The sequence below is a fragment of the Octopus sinensis genome, linkage group LG2, assembly GCF_006345805.1.
Source record: "Octopus sinensis linkage group LG2, ASM634580v1, whole genome shotgun sequence".
NCBI classification, from domain to species: Eukaryota; Metazoa; Mollusca; class Cephalopoda; order Octopoda; family Octopodidae; genus Octopus; species Octopus sinensis.
Window position 1 is genome coordinate 132,690,918 of NC_042998.1, and position 13,389 is coordinate 132,704,306.

Here is a 13,389-nt window from a genome sequence, read left to right on the forward strand (position 1 = left end):
AGTGAACTCATTATTAGACATCCAACCACAGCAAAGATTCGTATGCGGTCAATGTCATTGTATTGGTGTGTCTGCTTGTATCCTTTTAGGGACACTATCAAGATGTATGTGTGCTGTTTGTATCCTGTTGACAGCGCTGTAGTGGAATGTGAAATTTGTTGACTTGTGCTAAATTCAATACTTTTTGGAAACAATTCTCAGAAAATCTCTCTCAGTATTTATGTCATTTCTTTTTTTAATTTTATTCTCCCCAGGATTATTTCAAATGCCCTTACGAAGAAAAATGCAAAATGGATGTGTCCAATCGGCGATTTTGTAAAAAATGCCGGCTACGAAAATGTTTTGAAATAGGAATGAGAAAAGAATATATTCTTACAGAAGAAGAAAAAATGCGGAAAAGACAAAGAATTGAGGAAAATAGGTACGTACGTCCATAGCATTGTCCACGCTTGGCTCTTACTCCTGTATCATCATCATCATTGTCGTTTTTATATCCAAAACAAGTTGGTTTTTAAAATGTTTAGTGGCAGAATCAGAAGTGAAGGGATAGAGAACAAACTATTTGCAGGCCACTACAGTATTTAGGAATGTAACAACATATCAATTTATCTTCAGCTTTCAACAGAGAGAACTCCACTAATGGAAGCTATGAGCCAGACAGTGGTGTGTGATTTAACTGGGTGACAGCTTAGAGTTTGCAACATGGATATCTTTGTTGTATCCTTTCTCCCATTCTGCATTTATCATCTCACATGTGTGAGGTCCATATTTTTAATATTCAAACCAAATAGTTGACAATTAATGTCTGCTCATCTTCCTGACTAATGATAATTCAACCTGCAACGACTGGGGTCTCACTTTGGATAATTGTCCCCTGGATAATTTCCCTAATGAAGAGAAAGCACAACAGTGGTGTACAATTAAATTCTTATGTAACTAATTAGGGCTTCAGTTTCATTATACACTTGTTATATAGAATGACAAATAAAACTTATAAAAAAACAAACTAATTAAGTATAATAGTATTTATTTGCACCTTTGTGGTTGTGCTTTCTGTTAATTCTCCCTTAATTGGCCAAATGTCTCAGTGACAATTATCCAGGGGTAATTATCTGCTGGTTGTTATCCTTGTACCCCTTAGTTGGGTGCTACTGTTCGTTTGTTCTAAATGACAGGAGTTTCCATGTAGCTGATGTCTGATACTTTTCTTTGTTAGCTTGCAGTATTTTACATTCAAAGCTGAAATCCATCCTCCTCAATTGACCTTACTTTTTTCCCTGTTGAGGATGGTTCATAATTTGTAGCCCTAATATTATCAGTATCTTGTATAATTTAATCTATAGCTCATGCATAATGTTTAACTTGCATTATTTTAAGACGAAAGCTGGCAGAATCAGCATGCCAGGCGAAATGCTCTGCAGTATTTGTCTGCTGCTGCTTTCTGAGTTCAAATTCCACCAAGATCAACTTTGCCTTTCATCTTTCGGGGTCGATAAATTAAGTACCAGTGAAACACTGGGGTTGATGCAATCAGCTAGCCCCCTCCCACTAAATTACAGGCTTTGTGCCTATAGTAGAAAGGATTATTTTAAGACCCTAGTTCATGATATCTTACTTACCTTCATCTTTTGAATGTTTTGTAAAAGATGTAAAGTGTGTCCTGTCTATGAGGTCAGTTATTCTGTTTAGGTGCAGCTACTGTTATCACTACTGCCATTACCACAGCCTACACCAAAAGAATTCCATTGTATCTCATTTGAACAGCATTCTGCAACATTTAGCTAAGCTGACATGCTTTGTTTTTCCATATGTCACTTCTATTGCTACTACAACAATCCCTATTTAATCACTACACTCGCTACTTAGTGCCTCTCCTTTTCTTGTCATCCCTACTGTGTCTCACCCACACTAGATTTCATGCCAGTGCTTCACCTCTTCCTAGAATCGCAACACGCTAAAATTACTCTCTCTACGCCACCCCATAAATGTTGACGAACAGAAATTTCAAACTTGGTGGTTGGCTGTGAAAGTATCCAAAGCTACGGATACTGCTCCAATGCTTTGGCTTAATCAACCAAATTTTTTATTCTTTTCTTTCAGTACTAGATATTGCTATGTTACCATGCATAGGTCTTACGGTGACGATTATGTATATGTTGGGGTTTATCACTCATTGGCTGGGTTCAATTAAATCAACTCCTTTTTTCAAATTTGTAACTTTGTGTCCAAGTTAGAAATGATTACATTTTTTTCTTGTGTATTATTATTATTTTTATTATTATTACTATAGACGTTGCACAGTATACAATATCGTGAGGTTGTTGATTAAGGATTTTGTATCTACCGGGGTTTCGTACTGATTGTCAAGTCACAAGGACCTCCGACAAACAATACTTTACACAGTATGTGTACAGTTGCAAGTAATATCGACTTTTGCAATACACCAAGATTGTAGGGTATCTCTAAGGTTTTCAGATGTCTTTTCAGATAGGGTGGTATTGAACCCAATACTCTGATGACAATAGGGACAACCCTTATGTTCGACTCTCATACTGCCACATCTTGGTGATCTCAATTCTCAGGTCTCCATATTTATCTATCTTTTCTCTTTCTTTCATGATAATATGTTGATCTCCTGGCACTGCTACGTCAATTATTAGGCACTCTTGTTTGTCCCACCTAAAGGTTACTATATCCAGCCTTCAGTGCTCTAACACTTTGTCTGCACCGAAGGCCAGATATAGTAACCTTTAGAAGAGACAAACAAGAGTGCCTAATATTATTATTATCACGAAGATATTTAACTGGCAGAATTGTTACTATATCAGACAAAAAGCTTAACAACATTTTTTTCTAGTCCTTGATGGCTTGAGCTCAAATTCCAACAAGGCCGACTTTGCCTTTCATCCTTTCATGGTCGATGAAATAAGTATCAGTTGAGCACTGGGGTTGATGTAATCAACTAAACCCCCTGCCCCAAAATTTCAGGCCTTCTGCCTTTAGTAGATAGGATTATTGGTAAGCTGACATAATAGCACATGGAACAAAATGCTTAGTGGCATTTCATCCATCTTAACATTCTTTCTGAGTTCCAATTCCTCAAAGGTCAACTTTGCCTTTGATCTTTTCGGGGTCGATGAACAAACTTGAAAGTACCAGCTGAGTACTGGAATCGATGTAATTGACTAGTCCCGTTCCACAAAATTTCAGACCTTGTGCCTATAATAGAAAGTATTATTATTATTAAGGTGATGAGCTGGCTTAATCGTTAGCGCACTGGGCACCTGCATGAAAGTTCTAAGTTCAAATTCCACTGAGGTCAACTTTCAAGAGAAGACCAAGAGAAATCTGGTGCATGATGATGGTTATGATGAAATAAATTTTTAAAGGAAACTGGGTATCATAAATGAGTTAATGCAGGGACATGAAGAATTATGATCCACCATATTGCAGAAGCATTTAGTCCAAGTCAGTATAGGGTGTTATATTTCTTGATCCTCATTTGTAATAGAATATTTGAAATAGAGTGTTGGAAATTGACTTGTAGATTAATTCTATTGGACAGAAAATTGAAACTACCCCAGAATTGTCATTAATGAATTTTTTTTTTTTTTATTTAACATTGTATTTCTTTAAAATGGTTTCCATTCAACACATGCCATACCTTTTTCTAAAGTTTTCTTCCATTTTTTTCTCTTGTGGCTCTTTCAGAAAAATACGTGAAATTGAAAAACAGAAAATGCAGTCTGGAGATGTGAGCACGACGCAAAACCGCCTTCGAATGTTAGAATCAGACGAACATTCTATGATCAGCGAAGTGATTGGAGCTTATCGACAGTCTTTAGAAATATCTGTGGAATCGTCCTATTCTCGGAACAACCCGTCAGTAATCGACTTGGTCAACATTGCTGAGCTCAGTGTGAGGCGAGTGATCGATATGGCGAAGAAAATAAAATCTTTCAAAGCCCTCTCACAGAGCGACCAAATTAGTCTTCTCAAAGGTGGCAGCATTGAACTGCTTATAATACGATCAGTGATTAACTTTGACAGGGACAAACAGCAGTTTTTGGATCCGTATGACAAGGATTCAAATGCCATGACAACAGAACAACTGAAACTCGGGGAAGGAACGCTTTTTGATGATCATATGAAATTTGTGAAGTCTTTAGCTGTTGATTTAAGAGCTGACGAGACAGTTTTGATTATTTTGCTTGTAATTTCTTTGTTCTCTCCAGATCGGCCAAATGTCATAGACAAGAGTTATGTTTGGCGAGAACAGGACAAATACGCGCTACTTTTGCAACATTATCTGGAGTCTAAATTCCCTTATCATTTAGCTCACGTTATGTATCCTAAACTGCTCATGAAACTTGTGGAAATCCGGAATCTGAATGAGGAACATTCACAAGTTCTACTGAAGGTTAACCCTGAAGGTATACAACCTCTTATGAAGGAAGTACTGGACCTGAATTTGCCCAAGACAAACAATAAATAGTATATTTTGGCTTCTTTTTTTTTTTTTTAAATCTCTTTCACACTCACTCACTCCCCCCCTTGTCCAGTTTCTTATCTTTTTTTTTCTTTACTCTACTCTCTCTCCCCCTGCCATATTTTTTCCCCTATCTTTCTTTGCTCTCTTTTCTCTGTTCTATTTTCAGCCCTACTAATTATTTTATTATTTTTATTATTATTTTATATCATTATTAATATTATGTTTTTATTATGTATGTGTATGTATATATATATATATGTTTGCGTGTGTGTGTGTGTGTGCGCAGATGCATGTGTGTAATTCTTTTTTTTTTTATGTATGGCAGCAAACATATAAAACCACTTCTTTGGAAGTGGAAAGTCTCAATCAATTCTTGAAACTTTATTTTTTTTTTTTTTTTTTTTACTTAAAATTTTGTTCTCAGGGGGGGAGAAGAGCACTTTTTGTTTCTTTCCCAAAGGATGCAAAAGGAGGCAGATTTGTACCCACCCACCAACCCACTCCAAAACATCGCCATCCACCACCACCACCACACCCCATATGCATCATCAGTGCGCGTTTGTAATGTGTTTGCAGGTATGCATGTATGCAACGTTGAGCGTGTGTGTGTGTGTGAATGTATGTGCGTATGAGGGGGAAGGAAGTACGGGGGGGAGGGGGCAATGTAGTAATAAACGGCAAAAAAAGAAAAATGATATACATAACTTGAATGAAACTTTTTATTATAATATTTGGGTTTTACCCAATAAAAGATTTTTAAAAAAAAAAAACAACAGCAACAACAACAACAAGTGATGGATATAAAAAAAAAATTACAAATAAACAAATACAATTCTGAAATGAACTTAATTATAATTTCTTCACATAAAACAAATAATAAATATATAAGAAAATATCAACAGGTCTCTTTCAGTTTCTATCATTCTCTATCTCACTCGTCCCTCCCTCTCTTTCTTATCCTTAACAACCATCCTTTCTCTGATACCTAAAAGCTAAAATAAATGATTGGTCAACTACTAACTCTACTCACACTCTTGCTCCCCCCCCCCCATTTATCTGTCCACCAAACAATTTCTGTTTTGTTTCTGTTTTAATTCTTATTTTGAACAAAGAAAAAAAAATATGCTTTCTTCTTGTATGTTTGATTTATTTTATTTTATTTATTTTTTTTTTTTAATTTCAACTGGTCTCAGAATGTCTCTAGAAATCTCTGTCCTTCTTTCTCTCTCTCTCTCTATCTCTTTCACTCTTTTATTTTTCTGCCCTGGTATTCCTACCTTATACTGACTTAGTATTTCTACACCAGCATCATCATCATCAACATTAACAACCCAATGAAAGAGCCTCAGTACAGTCAATCGATACGTTTGTTGTAAAAGTAGCCAAATCTCATTCAAATCACATCCTACCTTTTTTTAAAGGAAGAAGTAAGAAAGGAAAAAAACACAAACAGGAGGAAAACAAATTGTGTAATGTTATTCTAGATATACTGTTTGGCATAAAAGACAGGATGACTACCGCTGGATCAACTGATCCAAGGTCTACTAGTTCAACTGATCCAAAGTCCACCAGATCAAGGCTTATGTGCTAAGTAAACAACAACAAGATATTGTCTAACCCCAAATCGTTTCTCTGCCTGAACAAACACAGCTTGATCATATTTGGAATGTCTTTGATCAGGAGGCTCTATAAATAATATTCACCGCCACAACCATTACCACACCTTTATCATCAACATTATCACTATTACTTTTGTATAGAAATGAAGGAAGATAAGGGATGAAATGTTATTGTTGTGGTTCATGCAGCAGGTTTATTTATTTCTTTTTATAGCAGTTTTCTTTTTCTTCCTCCTCTTCCACATCATCATTATACATTTGGTGGTGCCTAAGTCATCTCCTTTTTCTCTCAAGAAGGTTGAGCAAAAACAAAATGAAAAGAAGAAAAGAAAGAGGTTCCAAGTGACTTTTACATGCTTTCTTTGTTTTGTTTTATTGTTATTATTATTATCATTACCATTATCATTTTTTTGTCTGCTACTTTTGAACTAATTTTGCCACAAATCCTGAAAAGGTAGGGAAAATAACCAAATGACAAAATACCTGCTTAAGGTAATAGAGCTTTAAAAATAGAAAAACAGGTATACAAAGGAAAAGGTACTATTTTGAATATTGATGATGTTGATTTCTTACTTCAAGGCCAGAAGTTTGAGAGAAGGGGCTAGTTGAGTTTATCAGTACCTCAGTATTTATTTTGTCTATCCTGAATTGAGTGAAAGGCAAAGAAGAAGACCCTGTTGGTGTTTGAAATTAGCTTAAAGAAAAAGGCTTCTTAAAATCATGATTATTATGTAATTAATTAATCTACCAGGTAAACAGACACAACCTTCATTTTTTATTCTAATTATTGCTCTTTCAACCTCTCTACCAAACAACTGTGATGCGCTGGTGGTGAGAGTTGGTATCTATCTATGTGTGTTTGATGAACTTAAATTGTATTTCGTTTCAATGAAAGAGAAACAGACTTGTAATGTGGATAGTGAATATGTTTGCATTTGTTTTTAGGACTTCATTTTGTGCAGATATATAAAATAAACTGCCAGAATTTAATAAAGGGCTCTGCAATTTTTACTTTCTATATCTGTACAAACCCTGTTTTAAAAACAAATGTAAACAAACACACATTCTCACACGTGTGTGCAATATACACTTTTCAATACAAGTGTATATTGAGCTATATTTCTTATCAAATTACATTGGCAGATGTATCAAACAGTAGGGCTAAACAAACAACAAAAACTTCTAATACAACATATTAAGTTTAATCTCTCTCTGCATTCTGAGAGCAAATACTTCACACCCACCCACACATCTCCCTCCAACATATGTATCCATCCAGGGTCAATAAAAATCTGTCACGATCATGTGCTGGAAAGCAAGAAGTTGATCTGAATGTCATCTTGACCAAACATTGACAGTTTTGAATCATTTTTAAGGAATAGTCATCATGCATGAAAAAAACAAGAGTTTTTGACAATATTTCAGAGTTGCAGAATCTTTGCATCTATTAAGGAGCAAGATCTTTAACTCCACCCACCTGCAAACCACTCACACTTGCACATATAGATAATTATGCGGGGGGGGGGGTAGATTATCAGTCAGTCACTTTGTAGTAATTATCTTCTGAGACGAACTGGACCAATGGGGCATTTTACTGAAAATCATTCATCTGAACAGGAAATTCATAAATTTATAGTTTTGTCTCCTTAACTAGTGACGATTTTCTCTAGCCACGTTACCTCTACGATTCACAGATTCTTGCATTCCCTCCATTACTTCTCGTTTTAGCTGATAATTATAGGCCAAACATTGCTTAACCTCAGAGCTAAACATTGTTTCAGCTCCTGTCTTCAAGTTCAGTTTTGACATTCTTTCTGAAGTAAATCCATTTCATTTTCGACATTTAACATTATGGAAAGTCATATACTTCACAACTTCTCCCATTTGCTATATCGTCTTGTTAAATGCCTTAGTTACATTAGTTTGTATTTTTGCAGGTTTCAACTTTTCCTTTCATTAAATTGACATGAAAGTTAAAATCTGTGGACTGATTGAATCGACTATAACTTCTCTTCGCTAAAATTGTGGTGTCAATGTAATAAAAAAGAATATCATTTTTATTCCAAAAGCGGTGTGCTGGCATAAACGTTAGATCGTCAGACAAAATGCCTCGTGGTATTCAGTCGTGGCAGTCCAGCTATGGTCAGCTTTGCTTTTCATCCGTTCAGGGTTGATGAAGTACCGATTCAAAATTACTGGCTTTGTACAGTTCTATATTTAAGAGATGAGGAATTATGTACATTATTTACATTTGACGGATATTTGTCCTCAACAGCAACAAACGAGATGAGCACAAATATCCGTCAAATGTAAATAATGTACTGGATTTGTACTTAAAACAGAAGCCATAACTAGCGAGACAGATAACCAGATAACATGCCAGATGGCATCTTGTTAGTAGCATTACGATGTTATGCCCATTACAAAGTCGCTTAACTTTCACATGACTCAATTTCACCTTGCTGTAAATACGAACCAAATGGTAGGTACTGCTCTCTGCTATTAATTAAAAAGGGGTTGTTTTTTTTTAAATATGTAAACAATAAAGTATTACAATAACTTGCAGTGCTGAGAATTCAAATCTTCCTGGTGGGGCCTGATGAAATGAAAAGTACTCATCCATCTTAGACGAAAGTCCTCTCTTCGTCACCTTTCGTTGTCAGCCTTGTCAAACGAAGCTAGATCTTGATCTGGTTCTAATTATGGACTTCGTTTGAAGTTTGGGTGTGTAACAGACTCTCTCCTGTTGAATTCATCAGATTCAGCCATCCATCACCAGGTGATTTCACAACGATCGCACACACACATACACACAGAGGTTTCACACTCGAGTTCCATACCAGTATGGCTGGATGCATTGGTTTTCGCAAAGTTGTCATAGTTATGAGAGTAGTTGCTTTTTCAGAAAGGTTATCTTCCTGACTTTTAACTAATGTCTTGAACTCGTGGATTGAGGCAAACAGGAAAAAAAATGTCTTGTCTCCCTGTGTTTGCCTGCCAGCCATTGGCGGATAGTATATAAATTGGCACAAATTAAACTGTTATAAGAATTTGAATGAATCAACAAAATAATGAAGCAATTGAGGCTGGATACGCCTACACAGCGGTGAGCTGGCAGAAACGTTAGCACGCCGGGCAAAATGCGTAGCCGTATTTCGTCTGTCGTTACGTTCTGGGTTCAAATTCCGCCGAGGTCGACTTTGCCTTTCATCCTTTCGGGGTCGATAAATTAAGTACCAGTTATGCTCTGGGGTCGATGTAATCGACTTAATCCGTTTGTCTGTCCTTGTTTAGCCCCTTGTGGGTAGTAAAGAAATATACACTGTGTAATATCTGAATTACCAGAGATAAGAAGCGAGAAGTCACTACAGTGTAGAGTGAAATATGATTTATATGTCTAGAAGTGGTAATATTATTACTCGGAGTTTCACCAAATAGTTGTATCTGTAGATGATCGTGAGACGACAAAAATACACACGTCTGGTCTTCGTTGTATGTGTATTTGAGTGATTTTTATGCCTTTCTACTAGCCTGTTGACAAATAAAATGTGTGTATGTGTAAGTACTGCGTATTAGTGGCCTATTCCTAGTGAATGCAACACGCTGCATAAGATTGATATCCGTTATAAATTTTATGATGATAATAATAATAATAAGTGTACGTCTGAGCCTCATGCTCACCACTTAAGCCGGTTCATTTCTCCCAGAATTGAATCTTGCTAGGACTTATTAGAATCTACTCAATTTTCAAACCAATTATTGACAGCTCCAGCCTCGCTCAGTAATACCCAAGTGACTTCCTACACAAACATAAGCTAATTCAAATGAAAGCGAATAATGCTCCTCCATTCCTCAATTTAAAATCTCAAGATAATTCTTTCACAGATCCACGTGAATCCATCGATGCGTAATTCCATTTGTTCTGTTAAGCATAAGAAAGCTAAACATTATCTCTCCGTGGAATTGGAGGAGTGAAACAAAGGAAATGTGGTGTGTGTGTGTGTTGTGACTTTGGTGAACTCATTTGACTCATTAGTGTATCACTGTATATAAAACTTCGATGTCGTCTTTGTATTGTGTATCTAAAAGAAAACCCAAGCCTGGTGAAATTCATGCCGTCCCAAGCTATTAGTTACCCACAAGAAGGGTTGAATTCCGCACTACAAGCGAACAAACCAGTTGTCAATATTACACTATTACTTACAGCAGCAGAGTTCGTTTCTGTCCTATCTTCCCCCGACGTTCCTATTGACAGCTAGGTGGGATGGCCACCATCAAAACACAGTGCCATTGACAGGAGACGAACCCGAAAAGAGGATTTGCATAATGTTTTATTATTGTGGAATTTTTTTGTTCGTTTTTAAATGATTTTTTAAAAAAATAAACAAATGTTAATCTTGATCAAGGTAGATAGAAAAATGAACAGAGTGCCAGACCAAATGTACGTCTCTTTTGTACGTTCAAATCCTGTTTTCGGTTAGCTTGTATTTCATCATTTTCGAAATCGTTAAAATGAATTATCATAATAAAGTCCACTAAGTGGAACAAGTTTCTAACAAAATAAATATTAGTCATGTGTTGTGCCCTACCCTCTAATTTGTAGCCCTTATGACCAAATCATATAAACCATTATATATATATATATATATATATATATATATATTGAAGAATTGGTACAACACTACACTAAATGTTTCATGTTATTTTCCTCCACATTTCTTTACCTCAATATAACTTCGGTGATCGTTGAAATAAGTACCATTAATAAACACTGAGGGTTTTTCTTTCTTTTTTTTTGTGCATTGATTTATATTCTTTTGTCTCTCCACTTCTCCCGCCCTATAAATTTATGTCCTCGAGTCACTGTAAGAAATTAATAATCTTCACTAAAAGCTTTACGGTATCTATTGTCTCGCCGTTATCGATTCCAGGGTCGATAATAAAAAAAAAAAAATTCTATCATTCAGTTCGGGTCGATTCTATTTAGCATAGAGTAACAAACATCCTCTCCTCTATAAACGTAAGCAATACAGGCGGTGACTTGGCAACAACAGTGGTGTGCCGTAGGAAATGTTTTACAGTATTTCAGTTGGTGGCGCCGATTAAAACAAATAACTAATGTAATATACAAGTATGGTGGGGACATTAAGCTTCTCTCTCTCTCTCTCTCTCTCCACGTCGCAAAGTTCTGTCTCTTTTGCGGTTTCGATTGCTGATCGAGCCATTTTATTTGCTGTTCGTACCGCTGCTGCCTCTGCGATTGAGACGGTTGAAACCTCTTACTTGCAATATTTCTCATGTCTTTGATAAATAACACACGATATCAAAATCCCAGTCTTCCATAATATTACAATGCTCCATAGATATTTAGTTACTATTATATATATATATATATATATACGTATAAAAGTTTTCACTTTTTTTTTAATATTGGGGCGGCATAGTGTGTCTTTTTGTAAACTTGTGGAAAATCTATATTGCCAATCCAGTTTCATCAACCCCACTTCGGTTGTTAATGACTTTAAAATTAGAAAAGGCAGGCCAATACTAGATTTAAGTTGTAAAATAGGTATGTAGGAAATCAGTAGCATAGGAAGTAAATTCCTGTTTGGACTGAATGTACGTCATTTTTATTCACTTCGTTGGGTCCATTATGTACCTTCAGAAGAATGCATCAATGTCGTCATCCGCAGTTGGAAACTTGGGGTAGTACACGTTGTCCCTTAGTAATTATGATATTGACGTTGGCTTTTTTTTTTTTTTTTTCGATATTAATCTGAGGGAAGGTGGCGAGTTGGCAGGACGCCGGGCAAAATGCTTAGCGGTATTTCGTCTGCCGTTACGTTCTGAGTTCAAATTCCGCCGAGGTCGACTTTGCCTTTCATCCTTTCGGGGTCGATAAATTAAGTACCAGATACGCACTGGGGTCGCTGTAATCGACTTAATCCGTTTGTCTGTCCTTGTTTGTCCTCTCTGTGTTTAGCCCTTTGTGGGTAGTAAAGAAATAGGCATTTCGTTTGTCTTTACGTTCTGTGTTCAAATTCTGCTGAGGTCGACTTTGTCTTTCGTCCTTTTGGGGTCGATAAAATAGGTACGTACCATTTAAACACGGGTCGATTTCCCTGAAATTTGCGGCCATGTGCCAAAATTTGAAACCAATATTAGTCCGAAGCCTCTGGTATTTAGGTGAGTAATAATAATAATACAAGTAACTATGTTGAACACTGTATTTGTAAAGATTCAATAACGAACTCCTGGCAGAGTATGGCTACACCATTTCGATTGCTTTTCACAATACATTTTACAAAGGCACTACTTAACCTTTAGTGTCAGAGAAACAAGTGATTGAAGGATGGGTGCATGAACATCATCCACGGAAATGTTGACGTATGGTAAATATCGATGAATCAATCACATGGAGTATTGGAGATGTGTAGTGAACTCTAATTTGAGATTGAAACTGCATCGCGGTAGGGTCACCCAGAGATAATTTAACGCCTCATACCTCAGTAACTGTTTTCTCATATCAACACAAAGCCAAATGTAATGAACAGAAATAATAAAACTAAGAGCATTGATGATTAAGAGGCAGGGGAGAGCAGTTTATGACGAATTGTCATCTTGTTCCGAATTGGTAAAATTAGTACCACCTAGGCTATTCAATAACTGTGGTGGTTATATGGGGTGCATAAACCTAGTGTTTTCTCCTCAACTTCCCTGTTTCATGAGCGGACTAAAATTTATACTATTTTTAATGAGAAGAGCATGAACATCACTACTAAATCTTTCCCTTTTAATGATATATAGGGCTTTTTTGCTGTTGGCTGTCTATTGTATGTTATTCGAGGCTGGCCGCTTTTGATTTAAATTATGTCTCTACAGAAACGTATGAATGACACAGCATCTTTGTTTTATTTCCCTTGAGTTTTAATGGCTGAAGTGACTGAAAAATAAAACGAATTCATGTATAAAAAAAATTTTAAAAAGGCCGTTGACGGTGATGTAAGACAGTGTGGCATAACGGTTAAGTTCGCTTCGCAATCACGAAGTTCTTGGTTCAATCTCACTGCGTGGCGTCTTGAGCAAATGTTTATCAAAATGAAAATTGCGTGGACGGATGGCTTGTTTTTGTAATTTAAAAATTCATCCTTGTGGTACACTGTTACGCTGATCCTTCCTGCCAAGCTTTAATTAACTAAAAATGTATTCCCGTACTTTATCATTTATGTGTGTATGTATGTGTATATTATATGTATATATATAAACATACATACATAC

At 36.2% G+C, this 13,389-nt stretch overlaps 1 protein-coding gene across 12 annotated transcripts in view; it reads left to right on the plus strand.

Annotated features, from left to right (window-relative positions):
• LOC115232533 (nuclear hormone receptor HR96) overlaps positions 1–5,391 on the plus strand; it is a 381,450-nt gene extending 376,059 nt beyond the window's left edge. For all 12 annotated transcript variants that reach the window (XM_029802472.1, XM_029802470.1, XM_029802465.1 and 9 more), the window contains 2 exons: positions 255–421; positions 3,712–5,391. In XM_029802472.1, the coding sequence (XP_029658332.1) occupies positions 255–421; positions 3,712–4,495 (951 nt within the window). In that variant the 3' untranslated portion in view covers positions 4,496–5,391. The remainder of the gene's footprint in view (positions 1–254; positions 422–3,711) is intronic.
• Positions 5,392–13,389: the final 7,998 nt, after the last annotated feature.